The 18,897-nt window shown below is 38.7% G+C and overlaps 1 protein-coding gene across 8 annotated transcripts in view; it reads right to left on the bottom strand.

The window, feature by feature from the left end:
- Positions 1-18,897, bottom strand: part of LOC139452206 (nucleolysin TIAR-like) — a 218,281-nt gene that overhangs the window by 67,968 nt on the left and 131,416 nt on the right. For all 8 annotated transcript variants that reach the window (XM_071233588.1, XM_071233591.1, XM_071233589.1 and 5 more), the window contains one exon: positions 5,696-5,753. In XM_071233588.1, the coding sequence (XP_071089689.1) occupies positions 5,696-5,753 (58 nt within the window). The remainder of the gene's footprint in view (positions 1-5,695; positions 5,754-18,897) is intronic.

The following is an 18,897-nucleotide window of genomic DNA, read 5'->3' as shown; positions in this document are numbered from 1 at the left end:
CCATGTCAAACTTGAGGTTAGGATAGTCACAGTGCAAGGATTACAGGGAACAGGACCCATGTCCTTTATTCCTTCCAAACACTTATAATAACACCTTTGAGGTAATTTGAAAACGGGTCTTCAAGAACAACTTACCAATTAACTCCTTATCCCTAATCTCCGAACACATAAGGGACTAAGTAAGTAGAAATAGTGCAGAATTTCTGACAAGTGTCAAATTGAATCCATTAACAAAAAAAAAGATTGAAATGATGAGGAAATGAATTGAAAAGATTTAATTTTCCAGACAATCTGCTTGAATAAGGCCAACTCCATTGAGGTTTCTTCCTGTCCACGACAATACAGATAAATGGAAAAGATTACTTGCCAGCGTGGAAAAAATCTAATTGAAATAAAAGAATCCAGGACTCCCGCTCCTGGCGAAAAAACAGCCTCTGTGAGGCATTGGCGGGCAATTTCCTTAACTTCATTAGAAAGAGATCATGGCCTAAGATGCAATTCATCATTATAGTAACAACCTGAGCATGGAACATGCTACAAGAAAGCATAGTAATAGTTCTTGGCAGTCTGGGGGCACAATCAATCTCCTAGACTAGTTCTACAATGCCCTCCTGCAGGGAAGCAGCCACAGGCAACAGTGACACAACCAAATTAAGGGTTGTACCTTCAAAATTACTACCCTGTCGACACTTGTTGACCAAGCTTGAGTTTTCTTAGGGCAGGAAAAAACAACAGCTAGTTGTTGGGCTGAAAGCATGAGAAACTGATCTAGGTTCCAGGCCTTAATTTCTATGTTTTTGTTGACACATGGTTCAAATGTTCAAATAAGCAGGTGTCTCATGACTCATTGACAACTGGGGTCTGTGAGGAGACGATAGCATGCCATAGGGTTAGTTTTTATTCATTATTGTTTGAAATCCATATGGAACCTTACTCCATTTTCTTCTGCTTCTGAGGCTGACTTCAGATTGGTTTGTGGACTCTCCTATTCTAGAAAGTCATTATCATCATATTTGAGCAGTGCCTTAACCACTAACCTGAAATGCTTGCCTTTGAAAACATCTTGCTCACCAAAACAGACCACATGTAATGGATCAAAATTAAACATTGATCCTGAAACACTGACTGGGAGTTTGGAGTCAGTGTCGGAGAATGTGGATTTACACTTCAAGTTAAGTCCCTAAATCCTCTATTGTGCACAGTCTCCTTCCAGAAAGCAATATTAGTTAGTATGACTTCATTACATTACCACACACTTACTCCAGTCACTATGCTGAGGTGGGCCAGAAGACCTCACTCTGTGGATAGTCATAAATTCCCATTCTAGGCAATACTAGTCCGTTCTACCAGCATGGTATAAATTATTAAATCAGTCAAATGATGCTGGACACGGGGGCCATTGTAATACAATAAGCCTGTGAGTATTGGTATGTTTTTGTCTGTGGCTACGGTTGTGTTCAATTACTATTGGCATGTAACAGCACTGAGTTCCAGCTCCTGCAATACTTCCTGCTGAGACTCCTGATGAGGGCTAATGAGATGGACATTCAATTAACATCCAACCAAGGCAATAGCTCCCAGCTGTTGTCTACTTTCCCCATGTTTTTCCAAGCCTAATTTATTAAATACTAACGAGATGTAATCATTACAACATACAATAGAGCAATCTACAGAGAATTCAACATACTGGGTTCGTTTCCACTCAACCGTGTGGCATTTTAAAGTGAAAGAAAAAACAGTATGATCAACTATGAAGACCATTTATAGGACTTCATATTAACTTTTTTGCATTCAGCAGAATGTCGAGTGAGTGAGTTAGGTTTTTTGCTGCTTTCAACAATATCCCAGCAATATCACCCTGGGGGACCCCAGCAATGGGCATCACACATTGTACAATGTTGGGAATCAAACCTGAGCCTTCAGCTTGACGATGCTACAACCACATGGCTACCTAACACCCTTTCAGCAGAATAAAAAGCACAAGTCACGAAGTGTCTACCAAATTTAATTTGTTCTGATTTTAGATTTGGGGGATTCATGAGAACCAGTAAACCAATGAACTCCCTCACCTTAGGTTGACATTTCAAAAACATTAAATATTGTAACACCGAAAATCAATAAACATAAACAGTGTTATGGTTCAGACTAAGGACTATGGGTTGTTTGTGTTGAATGCATTTCATACAAATGGTTTAGAATGAGGAAGTGGATGCCAGAAATTACTTTTCTATTGAGGACCCTCCATCATTACCTTCACCATTGTGCAGCCACCGAATCATTGTAGAAGTTAGAAGCATTAACTCTGATTTGAACAGTGTGTGGCAATGCATTGTAGGAGGAATGCCTACATAATGTATATTTGTGAAGCCTCAGTGCTAGGGTGTGAAATTACACAGAAAAAAAATCTTCATCAGGCCAAATTTGGGAATAAAACCTACTGACAGCAAATTCCAGCACAGCCAAGGGAAGCAACTCTGAACAGTGACTTGGGGCAACTGAGACCTCTGGGCCACTCAAGCCTCAAGTTGGCAATAAAGACTGGGTATGATAAAGTAGATGTGGGAATATATGGACAGGTTGCACCAATCTGTGTCAGAACTTCACCCAATTCCATGTCATTTATGGAATCATGGTAATCACTTCACTTAAGAAGCAGATTATGACAAATATATTCTGTTGCATTCAAATGACACAAAAATGGCCCTTTTGACAAAATGATATGCATGGAACTCCATAGACATCAATACTATGAATACATACACTCAAAGAAAGTCAATAGTCAGTTGAGACTGAATGCCACAGAAATAGTCATTTTCAGACCAAGAGCTATCAATATGAATGTTCGGGGAAGTAGACCATGAAATGTCCAGTGTATGTATATACCTCTTTATGACCATCATCGGAACAAAGCCAGAGAGATTCCGAAGCGTTGGCCTTGAAACACGAGGTAAGTGAATACCATGACCAAAAAAGCCAGATATAGAACCAGCACTTTAGATTTACTTGCTGCATGCTAATTATAGAACTCTGATTACTCTTGTGTTCCTGGATTACAAATCTCATCGTAAGGAATAGCTCCGAGGTCGTAGTCATGCCAAGAATAATCAATAAATGAGAAGAAAACAAATAAGCTCAACTAGTCCACACCACTTTTTCTTCAGGAAAAAATTGGGCATTCATTTTAGTCTGACTGAACCGTTCAATTCACACCTCCATGAAATGCAGGAGGGTTGACATGGATTAAAATTGACACAGAAAAGCATGGCCTAACAGAGTCCGGGCTAAAAAAGCCGTGAAAATTTTCCAATATCTTTTCACCGAGAAGAATGATGGATGTTGGATAAAAATCTTCGGAAATCACTATTTTTTGTAGGGAAAAGTGATTTAAATGTCAGTGACATATTGCGCCAATCCATCAACAGATGACTGTTTGGTCGGCCACTGATTGCTTTCAAAATCTTTCTATCCATAGCCAAGTCCGAACGTAGGACAAAAAGTTGAAATTAATGCTGAACAGGACGCTTCAAAGCAACACAGAAAGCATTATATTCAATGATTGTGTTTCTCTCTCTTCCTGAATTCTGACACGTATTGGCACCTATAATGGAATATGGCTGGCAAATGTGTAGAATTTGGAGACGGACTGGTCAGAATTAGACTCTTAACCAGAAAATCTGTTATGAACAGCTCAGAAAATAAATTAAGGTGAGCGGTATCTTTTTTGTCATGCATCGTCCATTATGTAAAGTAATAATTTCAGCAATTGAAGAATTGGTTATTGGAAATAATGGGATACGCTGACCAATAAGACTTGATGAAATACACCTTGAAGCTCTTCAGAAAATTAAATCATGAAAGACTGACTGCTGCAGTTGAAGCCAGATCGTGCTTCCAAATATTGTTTCCTGCACGAAGACAGTGGCCTGATACTAGCTGGAACATCAGGTGTTATCTCGGGGAATAGATGTTGATGTTCTCACATCACAGGAAACATATATTTTACATTGTCCTTCAAACAAAACACAGGACATATGAACCTCGACCAAGAAATTGTCAGGACACAGACAAAGTTAAAAAAAACGTTTTCAGTTAGTTACACAAAGCTGACGAGAAACATGTTAGATTTTGGATAAACACATGTTAGTATCATGTAGATGTACATTTACAAGACATGTCAAACAAACTAAACACAGATATAAGTTATATATAGTTATACATGTATATATGTAAGACACAGAAATATGACAGCTGTGAGGCCATGAAAATTCATGAATGTTTCTCATCATGTTGGTCATATAAAACATCTTAAAACCTGTTTTTTCCAGAGAAATCAATAAAAAAAAATTATATCAAGATTTCATTGATGTAGGTACATATTTCCCTTGCCAAAACAAATACTGCTATTGTTGACAGGCATATGTTTTAATTGTTCGAGTTTATATGCTCAACTGCCTACTGAAGAAAAAAAAGAGCAAAATAAACTTCTGACAAAAACATTTCACTCTTTTTCATGGCCTTATACATGATCTAATATAAGCAACATGAAAGGAATTGGATCAAACCTGCAACATTTTATAATCAATACTTAACCATTAACACATTGCACAACTTGGAGACACTCATTTAGCTTCCATAGCAACAACAGGTTTTAATATTGAGAAACTATTTAAAATTATTAATATATCATAAGAAAATTACCCAAAAAGTGTCACAAAATTTAAGGTTTCCATGGAAACCTTGAGCACTGATGCTCACACCCATTTCAAACATTGAAACAAGTGTAAATTGGATTTTCTGAATTTCCTAAACAGTATGAATAATAATATCCTCTTCCAGCCATAAAACATCTTGTAAACAAGTTAAGTTCTATTTTACTGGTGAAGTACAGTGTTGTAATTTATGTATGAAAAGTGGTCCACTGAGAACAGCTTTGGGCTGTTAGAATCAGCTATTTCCTAACAGCCGTTTTTCTTGTCCTTATGTGTCAATTCATTCAAGAACCAGATCCTACACATATCCAAAGTAGCAAGCTTTGAATTTAGCATGTTTTCATGAAAAAGCAACACTCTCCAGTGTGCAATTACACTGAACATTTTCAAGCCTTTCTTATCAACATAACAAGAAGTATTTTCAGTTTGTACTAATGAGATATGAATAGTTTTGTGTCCGACTAAATGTTTCCCTTTTGTTTTCTTCTATTTATAAACTAAAAAAAATCTGACAGTTAGATTTTAGATTACAATCAAACCAAATATTGAAATTAATATGCAAAAGTAACACTGAAACTTCAGGAGATCTCTCTGATTGTCTTTCTGTATAAATGTGATTGAAAATCTCACTCTGTGAGAGTCTAATTTCTAGAGACAGAAACACACAATCTCACATGTTAAAGGTCAAGCAATGATAAATCTGTTTCAAAAACATTGCAGATTTTACAGGAACAATGACGCTGAAACTAACACAGAAAGAAGCATCCTTGGCAGGAAGTCCTTGGAACTAAATGGCTAAATAGCTGATGCCAATAGCAACAGACATATGACAGGTCAAAGTTAATTATTGCTTGAATTTTCCTTTTTGGTCCCTCCTAACAGAAGCCCCATGTGTGGGTTGTCGTGGAATTGCCCATAAATTGTGAGTGCCATTTGCAGCCAGAAGAGCCATTGGTAATAGCCATTGGTAAGGGGAGATAACTTACTGCTTGTGTCCTGCTTGGGCTGGCTACTTGGAGAAGTTGCCCAGTTAACTTTCATCTCCTGAAACAGAGAAAAACGTGTTAAGACTCATCTGTAAAAAAAACAGGCTTGGGATTGTGGCCATAATGTTCCTGCTATGCATAGAGTTTAAATGTGATGTGAGCGTCTGATATTGGCTTGCCTAAGCTGCTTGCTGATATTCCACAAGCGGACGGTGTTCCTCCAGATCGGGACGGCGATACAGAAAGATGGGAGGCATGGGGATGAGTGCCACTCACGGGTACAATCACTTGTTCAAGTGCCAAATATAATGCACATTAGAAAAACATATTAGCCGTTGATTTCAGGGCACTGAGCACACCATAGCCCATGCTTTAATCCTGGAATTGATTTGAAGAATATCATTCCCTGCTCAATTCAACATTTGTCACATATCAAAGTGAAGCATAGTGTAAAATCTATAACTGTCTCGAGACTGAACAACTTGGACGAAAGAAAATGGTTATAGGAAGATTCTATCACGACAAAAGCTAAACCAGAAATATCTTGATACAATCTTCACAATTTCAATAATATTGATTATGTTTTCAGACAGTTATTATCTTTTTATTTCAGGCAAAAGTTACACATTTTTATGTCCCGTTATGTGATTTTTTATACAATCAGTGTCATAAGGCTTACAACATTTCTACAAAGGATGTATTTTGCATTTTGGATGACTTAACTAGGCAAATCATACAAATGAACGTAAGCTGGAATTATCGAAAATGAATAATTCATCCAGTTTGGATAATCAAAAATGTCATAAAGTACTCATTGTGAAACAAATACCACACATCTGGTTCACAATGTAGAACAAGGACACATGCATATAGATTAATATTGACCCAACGTTCCCAACAACATGTCCGCTCTAAGATACAGACGACAACTTGCCCATGGGAGACCTGACCAGTTGACTAAAGACTGTCGCCCTGTCTTACGTCCGTCCTATGTTACAGACCAACTAGGTGAAACGTGTCACCAGTGTGAGAGTGTGAATGTTGTATACCACAGGCAGTATTATTCAAGCAATATCATGGACACTAACAGTCAGGGCAAGGTAGAGGTTCAAACACAGCAACGCTCCACTCTGTTGTGGCATGTTGACCCACAATCAGCCATGTCACACACAGTAATTAACCACCTCATCTTTATGAGTTGGTTCTCATACAAACGTGGGGTATATGAAGTCATTCTGCCCTACCCTGTGAAGATCTGGGTTAGAACTGGTCTTCAGTATATGATGATTGTCATAAGATGTGCCTAACTGGATTGGGTGATCAGGCTTGCTGATTTGGTTGATGCATGTATAATTATGTAGATCGATACTCATGATGTCAATCACTGGATTGTCTGGTCCAGACATGATTATTTACAGACTGCCTTCACATAGCTGGAATATTGTGGTGTTAAACAACAAACAAACACAGTTGGTTGTTATCTGTAACTCTTTCTGCTTGGTGGACTTATGTGACCGAGAAAAGAGTGTTGTGGTGTTACAGACGAGCAAGGAGACACGTGTTACCTGAGGCCTACTTGGCTCGTCTCTGTCACCAGCGTACAGATCGATTTGTTTAACCATCAAATCAGGGGAACAATCTCTGACATACAGCTGTAAGTCCACAATTGAATAAAAGTCCCTACTACTGATCCCACTTGGGTAATGCCCATACCAAAATAAGCACCAATAATGCTACTTTGGGGGAAATCAAATTTGGGAAGTCAACAAAGGAAATAACGTGTCCAAGTTTCAAATTGCCTCCTCTAGTCCATAGTATTTGTTAATTATAACACAAATTCAATCTGCCATTATCTCCATGGACAAAATCGATAAACTCTGCGGGTAAAAAAGCACTGCCTTAGATGTGAATGTAGCACAGTGGTCCGGCGCTTTGGGAGGCACCAATTATGACCACAAACTAACTCGGTTTGATCGCTCCCTTATGGAAAATTTCCTCCATGCTAGACCTAAGGTCAAGTCATTTCCATTTTATCTGGAAAAAAATCAATTTTAAGTGGAGGCAATCATATATTTGTGGCCAACAAACAGTAGCCACAGTCTTTGAGTCTTGTCCCCTGAATTTTGCCCCTTTTGGATAGTTTCTACTGAAACTACACTAACAATTTTTTACACAAAGCAACATAATTTGTGGACAATTGATTTTGGTTCTGTTCGCAATCACTTCAATAAAGCTGTGTAATCGCAAGTCGGAGGCAGCCATGAGGTGCTAGGAGAGATTATCATACAGCAATTACCCAACATGCCTCTGCTTTTAGAAATTGGAGCAGATTCAACCAGAAATTGGAGCAGATTTTTCCACTTGGCTTTCGCAGGCAGTCGGCACCTTGTCTTGATGAGGTTACTTCCACAAATCTCCCATTCGTAATCAAATAAGCGATGACACTTGGTCGCTTTCTCTCCCACAATTCCCGGTCATAACGTACTCATTTGCCTCAGACCGGCATCGACCCAATCTTATGCCAAGCCTTGGAATTCAAAGCTATATCAAATGATTAGCTGTTGATCAAATACTTCACAAGCTCTTAATCTAATTCAAACAGTCTTCACGGTAGACATTTCATTGGTGCTAAAAGCAAGTTTTAACATATATAATTCTGCGTTGCATCATTGGAACTGTGACCTAATTTTTAAATGTCCCCCCCTCTCAAGACTTGATTTTATTGATTTGCATATCAAACATTTCGGATTGAACAAGACTTTCAGACATGAAACTGTTCTCGTACTTAATGCATAAACTCCGATAAATTTAACCCTTGCATGTTCATACCTTCAAATATGTACCTAATTTCAGCAGGGAACAAATCGATACACTCTTCAATGGACTTTACAATATAACATAAGATAACGATTAGGCTCCAAGAACATTGTGGTCAATATCAATTAATCATCATTATCTCTTGTGAACACACTTCCAAATGTCATATTATGTCAAAAGGCAGCATACTGACATTATCAACAACGGCTGAAGCGCTTGATCTCCTAGAAGTCCACTAATCTAAAACAAATAGCAATTATCCATGTTGGCCATAGCTGATTATGGGATAAATAGCCAGAAGGAACAATATGAACAATTATATCAAATTTCTCCACTGAAAATGCCCTTAATGACAAGCATTTATTAATACAACTATCCCATCGTTAACTGATGTAATCAAAGAGGTAATTAAGGCCTATTAGTCACTGAATTACTGGTACAGCATTACTCACAGTAACCACTCAGGATCCTATCTTGTAATAACATCTAATGGGTAGCTTGGCTTATACGCGGTCATATACGGTACTGCTTTGGACAGTATTTCTGATATATCAGAGCTTTTTCTTGTCTATTTGAACATGTGTCTACTCTAGGAGTCTGTTTCCTCTTTCATTGTAGAATAATAATTGAAATAGTCAAATTTATTCCATACGTGAATTTCATGTTACTGTTATGATAAAGGAAAATAATTCTTGACTTTGATAAACCCTTGTCCTTTCCTGAAGCAGAGTGATTTTGTATTTTGTAAATTACATGGTATACATGATTTTAAACTTTCCTTTTCCAAGACAAACAGACAGCCATTCCTAAATAGGATAATTCCTTTGTAATGGGTTTTACAGAAGTCCTCCCCATCATGAAGTTTTTTGATAAAATTAATACGTGCTTGTATCATCAAATATCATTAAAACTCTCCCCGAGGACTTCATGTATCGATCAAGTAGAACATATCAAGCCTGAATGTGATTCAACAGTGTTTGCGTAGGTGATGGCAAAAAAGTGGAGTTAAAGTCTGAACCTTCTGATGTGTGGCAGACAGTACATGTAGAATGTAATTCCCCTTTAAAGCAGAAAATATCATTCCAGACTTGAACAAGTTTCAGACGAGACAAAGAAAACCACCGAAGTGGATTATGCTATTCTTATCACCCCGTGGGCCTCGGCTATATTGCAAACGATAATTTGATGGATCTTCGTGACCAGGGTTTGATTGAGAATGATAATCCTTTATAGGAGAACAAACATCCTATCATGACACAATGAACGCCTGACGTAGAAATTTAAACTGTGTGCATCAACATTGGTATTTGCCTCGTTTGATTCGCCGAACCGAAAATCAACTTTGAAGACAATCGTTCTTACCCTTAATGATTAACCAACTGAAGATCTGAATAAATATGCTAAATGGGAGAAAGACATTTTTGATCAGTGCCAGGGAAAATGCTTTTACTGGTGGCATTAGGCATCTCTTGCAAAAACATTTGCCTTGGAAAAATAGCTTCATCTAACAGCCAACAGGAGACGTTTGGAACATCTCTGATTCTCAACTACTTGAAATTCTCACGTGCCCACAACTGCTACATGCCGAGGGACGCAAATAAGCGAACATCGGCCGTGTAAACCCTTTCGCCTGCACGATTGCCACACATGATACTTCCCAGCTCGATTTCCTCCAAATGTCCACTATTACAGGCCCGCAATGAGTAAACAATGGCTGGAAAAGCATTCGGCTGCAGTTGAAACGTATTAGAGACACGCTGGTCAATTAGCTAGTTTGTGTGGTCGACAAAAAACCCATGTAGTATTTGGATCATGATTGAATTATTAACCTTCCGAGGGAATAAAAAAAAGCCAGTTTTAAATAGTGTTGTCAAAATGGCTGTAATGAATATATTTCATGTGGTATATGAAAAATAAAAGCCATTCTTAATGCTATCAAACAAATGGTCACATGATATTTAAAGAGATTAAAACATAATGGTTCCAATGTGGTTTCAGCTCCTGAATCGCTAAAGCATGAGACACAGAATTTGGGAGCAATGAGATAGATCTGGACTTTGTAACTGTTGAAAATTTCTTCTAAACCTCTGTTAAAGAGGTTGCTGATCAATAATGAGAGTCAAACAATTGCAACAACAGCATCAAAGATAGCGGCTGAACGGACACCAAGAAAGAAAGCCAATCAACCAGGACAGACAAGTCAATAATACATGCGATACAGGGCCCTTGTGAATAGGCAAAATAACGATAGCAGTAAATGCAAAAATGAAAATGTCCCACAAGGCTCTCTGCATGCACATAGACAATAGGCACCCACTAATGTGTCTTGCCAAATATGCATGGAGTGAATAATACATTGCCTTTACAATTGAGAAATTATTTTAGTGGATAAATGTAAATTGTAACTTGGAGCCTTCATCTGGTGGCAGGTGACCTCTAAAGGTTCGGGTCTGTAGTCAGAGAATGCCTAGGACACTGAAAAGATATTCAGATATTCTCTGTGCCGGGGAAGTGGGTAGGAAAATAATTTCTGATCATGCAATAATCTCATTCATAAGACAGCGACTGTGAGCGATTTGAACATAGAACTAGAGGAATCGTGCCCAGTCACAAGGGAATCTAATGCTGTCCGATCCCTCTCCAACTAATAGCTTCCTTGAACGACCATATTGACCATTTTTACCCTAACCTCCATTTTGAACGACTCCCACCAACATTCCAAAGTCATCAGAAATATACATATATTTGTCAGTTTGGTAAAATGATGAATATTTCGGTCACGTCTGATGAAGGGAACAAAGATGCTCCAGGTTATTTTCTAGCTACTTGCTATGTTCAATGTAACCATGTCCAAATGTCAAACGTACATCACTGTCCGATAGAAACATGCGAAATACAGCCATAACGGTAGTCTGTACGCTCTATACTGGAATACAGCGATAGAAAGCAAAAAATAAATAATTCAAAACATCTTAATGTTTTTATGTACTTTCTACTTTACAATCCCTGTATCCTGACATTTGTCATTAATTCAGATAAACTTTACGAAAAGCGGCTTGATCTGCCTTAAACTTTAAACCCTTAACTGACAACATTAAAGACAGCATAACCAATTCAAGTGTGATATTAAGATTATTTGAAGATGCATCTGTTGCTGTAAACATGAAAAAATGCTCATGAAGTTTAGCATCCATCTTGTAAAAGAATTCATTTCTCTGTAGAAATGAAACATTCAACTGATTGATACAGTTTATCAATAAATGGCAAGCATATAGTCGATAAATATCTCATTCTAGATCACGATTAATTCCAATGATTAAACACTGATGTGAGAGGGCTGTGGGTTTTGATGGATTACAGTCATATGCCAATGTCAAAGAAGCTACAGACAAGAACATTACATTCCCAAGAACTAGAACAGAACAAGGCATTCTCCCGTTGAGATGACGACACATAAAACACATTCTGACCCCTGCGTCCACAAAGAGCAACAAACGTGAAATTACAACAGAATCATTTATCAGCCTTCAAATACATAACAGGTTCGGAATATTTCTCATAAAACTAGTACTGATTAATGACGGGTTGCTATTATGAGATACACCATTAATTGCGTTGGAGAGTATTTTCCTTTCTCCGAGACGAGTGAATAAATCGTACTAGGAGCGATAAAAGCCAAAGAATATCACATCACAGATCAATGGGAGAGCAACCAGGAAAGCTCCCATCACGCTTTTAATTGTCAGTGTCATCTTCATAGCCCTTGATAGATGATATTCTCCACTACAAGGACGAAGAATTTTCACCAGACATGGAAGTATGGTTCCTCTTATCGGTTGCCACGATACTGTAACAGGATTTGGGCTTCAATACAGTGTGACATTTTAGATGTTTGTCCACTTTGCGACATGCTTACAGGAAAGGTGCAAAGAGAGCACACGGAAGGCAAACTAAATGTCACAATTAGGGTTCCATTACAAAGGCTTTTAAACGACTCTTATGGCATTTAAAGACTGACCTACACCAATTATCACAAACAAGTAAAATGTTAATGTAGGAAGATTGTTAAAATTTGGTCAAATGGAGTTATTTGTGTGAAACAGATATTCTAAAATGCTTTTTGTCTACCACAGGCGTTCTTTGATCAAATTTGAATCAATTACTGAACTGAAAGTCAATTGTACAACATCTGTATTGTTAACCAAATCTCCAAACAAGCACTACAAATTGGATGCAAATTCAATTCAAAACCCTCCCTTTTTCATAAATATTTCTTTGAATACTGGAAATTTGGACCTGGATCATATAAAGAGGCACATGTAAGGTTTGCCGGTCTATTAGCAGATAATGTAGTCTTAATTCAGCTATAAGGGACGTGTCAAGAATTCATGATTCAAAACCATGACTAACAATAGCAGCAATTGGAACATCAGGTATTTCAACCCCCTAATAAGCAACTATTCCAATACCAGCACACTTCCATGCTTTCTTCCACAACGTTAATTATTCATCCCGTGAAATCACAAGTAACACCGCCTTGAGTTGCACCCAGTTCATGCGAGCATATTGTGTTCAAGCAGCACAAATGGATACCAGGACAAAGGAAAGTGCTTCATGTTTCATCAGTACCTTATGGTACACATAAAAAGTACATTTGACAATCTTAACCACAAAGTTCTAAGCCTCGAATCTGAAGCAGTATTGATTTTATTCCTTTCATTGGATATCAATACAACTTAGGCAAGTCCCTCACCAGATACAAGTCAAAATATCCCATGCATTCCACACCAATATTGAAATCACTTTTTGACAGTATCCCAAATCTTTAAACGAATTTCTTCACAATTACGTTAAGTCTTGAAATAAATTAAATTTTCTGTTGACGAAGTTCTATTCCAAAATGAAACTTTTTCAAAACGTTCTATGAAATGAGTGAGTGCGATACAGTCAGAGAAACCTAGGGCCTGAGTGAAAACAGATTATCCAATCAATGATACATATAGACGAATGTATGCTGTGTCAGGATTTCAGCCATGCTTGAAATACACCGAGTACCAGAGTGATGAATAGACCAATGGTGTGTAAAATGACATGAATAATCTAGCGTATGTGATTGAATGCCGGTATCCAGGGGAGTGATGCCAGACCCCTAGTGGCAGGTCAACCTTGACTCTCGTTCCAAGTGTCTCGGGAGTATTGGATGACAAGTAAAAAGAGATTTAACTGTCAAATATCAGAAAATTGTTCTATTGTCCCTTCGATCAGGAAGAAGTGTTAATCCGAAATACTAAGGATATTTGGCTCCTCTTGGGTGAAGACTGCAGGAGGATGATTAGGATAATTGTCCCCAGGAGGTCAAGTGTCCCGTAAGAAAGGAGGATGATTGTCCTGTCTGACACTGCCCATTTTGGAGTTTCTCATTATTAATTAGTTCAGACAAAGAAATTGATGCCCTTGCTCAAAACAGAATCCTTACGATTCTCTTCATTTTACAAAAAAAAGATTGAATAAAGGTCAAGCCGTCATAGGCCTGCCCAATGTCCCCAAATGAAAGTAAATGAATGTGAGTGAGTGAGTGAGTGGTTTTACGTCGCTTTTAGCAATATTCCAGCAATATCACGGCTGGGGACACCAGAAATGGGCTTCACACATTGTACCCATGTCGGGAATCAAACCCGGGTCTTCTGCGTGACGAGCAAACGCTTTAACCACTAGGCTTCCCGACCACCCGTAAATGAATGTGTGTCTTTGCAGAGGTTGGAAAATATCAGTAAAAGTTCTAGACAGTCATAGGTTAAACACAGAACCATACAACTGCCCCCTACCATCAAAGAAATGAATGGGCTGTGTAGGAGCCTTTATGGACGATTCATTTTCTTGGTGCTGGTCCCTTCAATAGAATATATAAACAGAACCTGTTGTCTCCAGAATGTCCAGAGTCTGTAGTTCCATTGTCAGGACATTTCTATAGTTATCAATAGCACTGCATGAACTCCACGTTTGCAGTGAGTGGCAATTGAGCAGTAATACATCTCCTTAATCTTCACACTCATCAACAACAGCATAGGTCAAAATAGGAAGAAGCATTGGATAAAAACAGATATCAGTACTTTCATACATGTGACAATAGCCATCTCATATACCACAACCATGGACGCTTGAGTACCATTAAGGAAGGAAGGAAAGGATATATGGATTTTCGAAAACAGATCCATCGCATGAATGTGGTACACCAATCGTCACCAAATGCATCACAGGAAGACCAGATTATTTAACTCAGTGTTTGGCTTGATATTAAATACATTACCATGACGATACAGATGAAGGCCTCAGTCAACACGCAGCCAGAATTCCATTAGGCTACTGACTGAGTTCTCATGCCTCGATGCCACCACAATGAACGACCAAACAAGCATTTTCAAACCTTTCAGTCTGTCATAAAACCTATGGCAGACTGAAATCCTGAAAATCAGTTAAGGATGCAATCAGAATTCATTGCAAATGTTTTGATAAAAAGGAGCAATTCTGTAACCTTTCAAGTGTTATAGACAGGGGGTGCATATTTCTATATCATGTGGGAAACTTCAAAAGTTAGTGACGATTAAATATTTACATGTGAATAATTCTTTTTAGTTCTTCATCTTTATAGGAAATTGGTCTTCAAGCAAGACTTACTTGTATCCAAAGGACTATGAATCCGATCGAACTTTACAGATAATTGACTTATCCTCAAGAAAACTTCATTGATAGATTGGTCTAACTTATTTCTCTTAAGTAAAATCATTTGTGTGATGCCTCATTTCATGCCAAAAAGAGAATACTGAGATGTAAACAGTACCCAGAAAGTGCATCAGTTGTGAGAATTATACAGTTTCAAAGTGTGCCAATACATGCAGTGCGAATCAGAATGTTTGTTTTTTGGCCAGTCAGCAATATTCCAGCCTGATCACAGCAGCCTGTAAACAACAGAATCGGAGATAGCCAATGACTGGTTGATAGCATGAGAAAGGTTCCTGCCATTGGTGTACAAGTAACAATGACATATACTACTCAAAAGAAATTCAAGAACCCCCCATTATTTCATATTGCTATAGTTAAACTGTTGTGACAGATTAACCATAAAAATAAGAGTGTGAGTTGAGTTAAACACCACTTTTACCATTATTCCAGTTATATCATGGTGTGTCAGTCTAATGTGGGAGGAAAGCCCGAAGTGATGCAGGTTTCAGACATTCACCACTTCGCTGAAACCCACGAGCACGGGTATGGTGCTGACAAACCTAGAAACATAATCGGGGCGAACCAGGATTCGAACCCACAATCATAGGTTTCTGGCATGCCCAAGGGATGCAACTCTGCACAGCGAATCGTGGCGCCTTAGATGACAGGGCCACCCGTGCCCCCCATAGTAATAAGAAAGAATCAAGAGTTCTTGAGAAGTGTATAATTAATCAGATGACACTTAATAACCTTCCAATCCTCAATTCAGTTGGTTATTATGACAAGCTTTAGGTACAAGGGACCAATTCTGTTCCACAATCCCCATGGGTGCCAATATACAGAAAGAAGATGAAGGTAAAACTGCTTAGAATCCTAACTGATAATCAACTTGTTGAGCATCGCATAAAAAAATGCTGTTATGACAGATCAGTCAAATCTGGACTATGCCAGTTCCATTCAATCAACCCCCAGGAGGGAAAAAACAACGGACATGAGTTTTAACGACCTGGAACTACAGGAATTTGATGTGACAATGCAGAAGATTTACGACTCGAAGACATTATAAGAACTGTCCCCTTACACTCTACCACACCCCCTTACGACCGGGATCAAAAACGTTGGAGAAGTTGACCTACAATGTTGTCCGTCTCCTGGGCATGGCCATGGAACAACAAAGTCTGGGAAGAGAACAATAAAGATATTATCTCTCAATATTGGGGACGCTCTCTTAAGCAATCCTTAAAACCATAGCAAAGATGCTCTTGCCATAACTCCCATGGGAAGCAGACACAAAAATCCAATTGCATTATCTGGCTAAGTCTCTCGCTTTCATCACTGTCTAGGTAAAGGAGACCGAGTCAAACTGCAAACTCTTTTCATGCCATTGGCTTCATCATAATTCAAGCAAGCGCCCACTTCATCAAAGAGGGAAGCAAGGCGTGAAATGGCAAATTTACAGCATTTAATCATTCACTGGCAGTTTGAGCTTCCAGTGTTGGTGGGCGAAGAGGCAAAGCACATTAGATGACGAACATAGGACTCTGAAGCAGCTATGTCTGAAAGGCCTGCCTCCGAGGAACTGAAGGTGAAGTTAGGATGTCCAAAGGGCGTTCAGGTGCTACAGAACTCATATGTAGGTCTCGACCATCTTAAATTGATTCTGTAAGTAGCTGTGGAGGTGTATACCATTGTGCTTGTCTGACCCACATTATACAGTGTCCCATCAGGAAGATTCAAGCCCATTATCTGCCACCATATATCAGGGTGAAAGGGACAAGAAGAAAAAGTATGGCTTTCGCCAAAGATGTAATAACAAGTCTTGTCAGCTTGTGAACATAAAGGTTAAAGCAAGGCAACATATATCTGTCTGTCAAATGAGTGAGGACATCGGCCACCAAGAATTGCCAAGCAAGATCCTGTTCGGCTTTAATCAGAGATTTCTGTGAGACAGACACACATCCCCCTTCAGTCAATAAAAGATTGTGTAGATTGAGATGGGCTGCATCACCGTGCCTCAACCATGGGATGAGCCAAGCAAATTGGAAGAAATTACTTTTGGTAGTGCTTCCACCCATCTTTGAGCCCAGCCTCTAGCAGCAGACGGCTCCTGCCTAAAAATGTCCACAGGCAATGTTGTGTAATCTTCACACTCGAGTTCTCATTAAGTCAAGCCTGCTATTGTTCTTCAAATCGAGGGCTAAAAGAACAGGATCAGGCCCTCTTGCCAACTTACTCCATGTCAGGCCAAAAGATAATACTCAAATCAAATCAAAACGTGACACTCTTGAGCAAAACCAATAAACAGAACGGGAAATTCAATCAGAATTTCGTCTTGTACAGCTACACCTCATGAATGTCAAACTATATATGGTATGTTTTTTGACAGGGAATGACTCCATGATTGAAAATGTATCCTGATATTATTGTCCCTTATAATTCACTTCCCTCAATTCCCCATTTCAAGAAAAATGTCTTAGAGCATAACACTTTTTTTTCTTCAGACAATTTCTTCAAGCTCTGACACTTTCTAAATTCTGTTTTCTCTGATGGACTGTCGATTTCCATGCCTGTCTCACACCAAACTCTGCCTTGCGTCTCACAAGATAATGTGCACAGCAACAATGGATAATGCAACTTTGATACACTGGACCAGGTAATTTGATTAGCCGTGAATGCATCCATAAAGATATTACCAACTCGTGGATATCAGCACTAGTAATAAATTCATGAATGCAAAACCCTGGGGTGATGTTTATGATATTAATCAAGAACTGGACCTTCCGTAGGGACCTCCTGCTTCTGCGAAGTGGCTTTGAGTCAGCCCTTTTCATCATACATGGTCAACCTGGCTCATCAAACTATAGCCATGGAATTAGCTACTCTTCCTGGGATTTGGGCATAATCAATACAAAAGCAAGGTCAATTAATGCACAGGCAGTTTGTATTTTTGGGCATTTATTTGGATATCATCAGAACAGAAATGTCTGTACCACTGAGATTAACCTTTACAGAGAGGCAGATAAAAATTAAAAAGATTCAGAAATGACATCTTGAAACGTATAAATCTTGACACACACACTCACACACACACACCAAACAAAACCAGGCAATTCATTTGTTTTTTTCCTGCTACAACTTGCAGCTCGGTACAGAAAGAGGACTGGCTGCTAGTTTACATAGTGTGATGTCAAAGATGGTATGGAAATGACACAGGCTTAGGCTAAGGATTGACAAAGAAAACAGCTCAATAATGGTGTGACCTTCACTCTTTTACTCTCCAAATGGTGCTGAGAGCCGAAGACCAGCAGTCCAAACATGGTTTTAGAAACACCTTCACATAGCAGGTTTACTGAGGAACGGATAACAGCATTGGAAATGGCATCTTAAATCAACAGTGAAAACACTATTAGATTCTCCAATCTAAGGTAGACATCCACCTTTCCTTGGCACCTGCCATCGATGTGGAATAGTAACAACATCAAATAGACATTTCCACTAAAATCAGCAAATAAATCTCAAGTGCTGTCAGAGGCTGAAACCAGCTTAAGGACATGATTGAAAAGCATCTATCCTGAAGGCCCACTCCCTTGTCGGAGTGGTCTAGCCTGACATCCACTAATGCATCTCGAGTGATCTAATGGCTGATCATTGATTCTACCTGCTGA

This window comes from Haliotis cracherodii, unplaced genomic scaffold, assembly GCF_022045235.1.
Source record: "Haliotis cracherodii isolate W230 unplaced genomic scaffold, xgHalCrac1.p SCAF_9, whole genome shotgun sequence".
In the NCBI taxonomy this organism is placed as follows: domain Eukaryota; kingdom Metazoa; phylum Mollusca; class Gastropoda; order Lepetellida; family Haliotidae; genus Haliotis; species Haliotis cracherodii.
The sequence above is the reverse complement of the archived record's forward strand: the minus strand, read 5'-3'. Positions and strand labels throughout refer to the sequence as shown.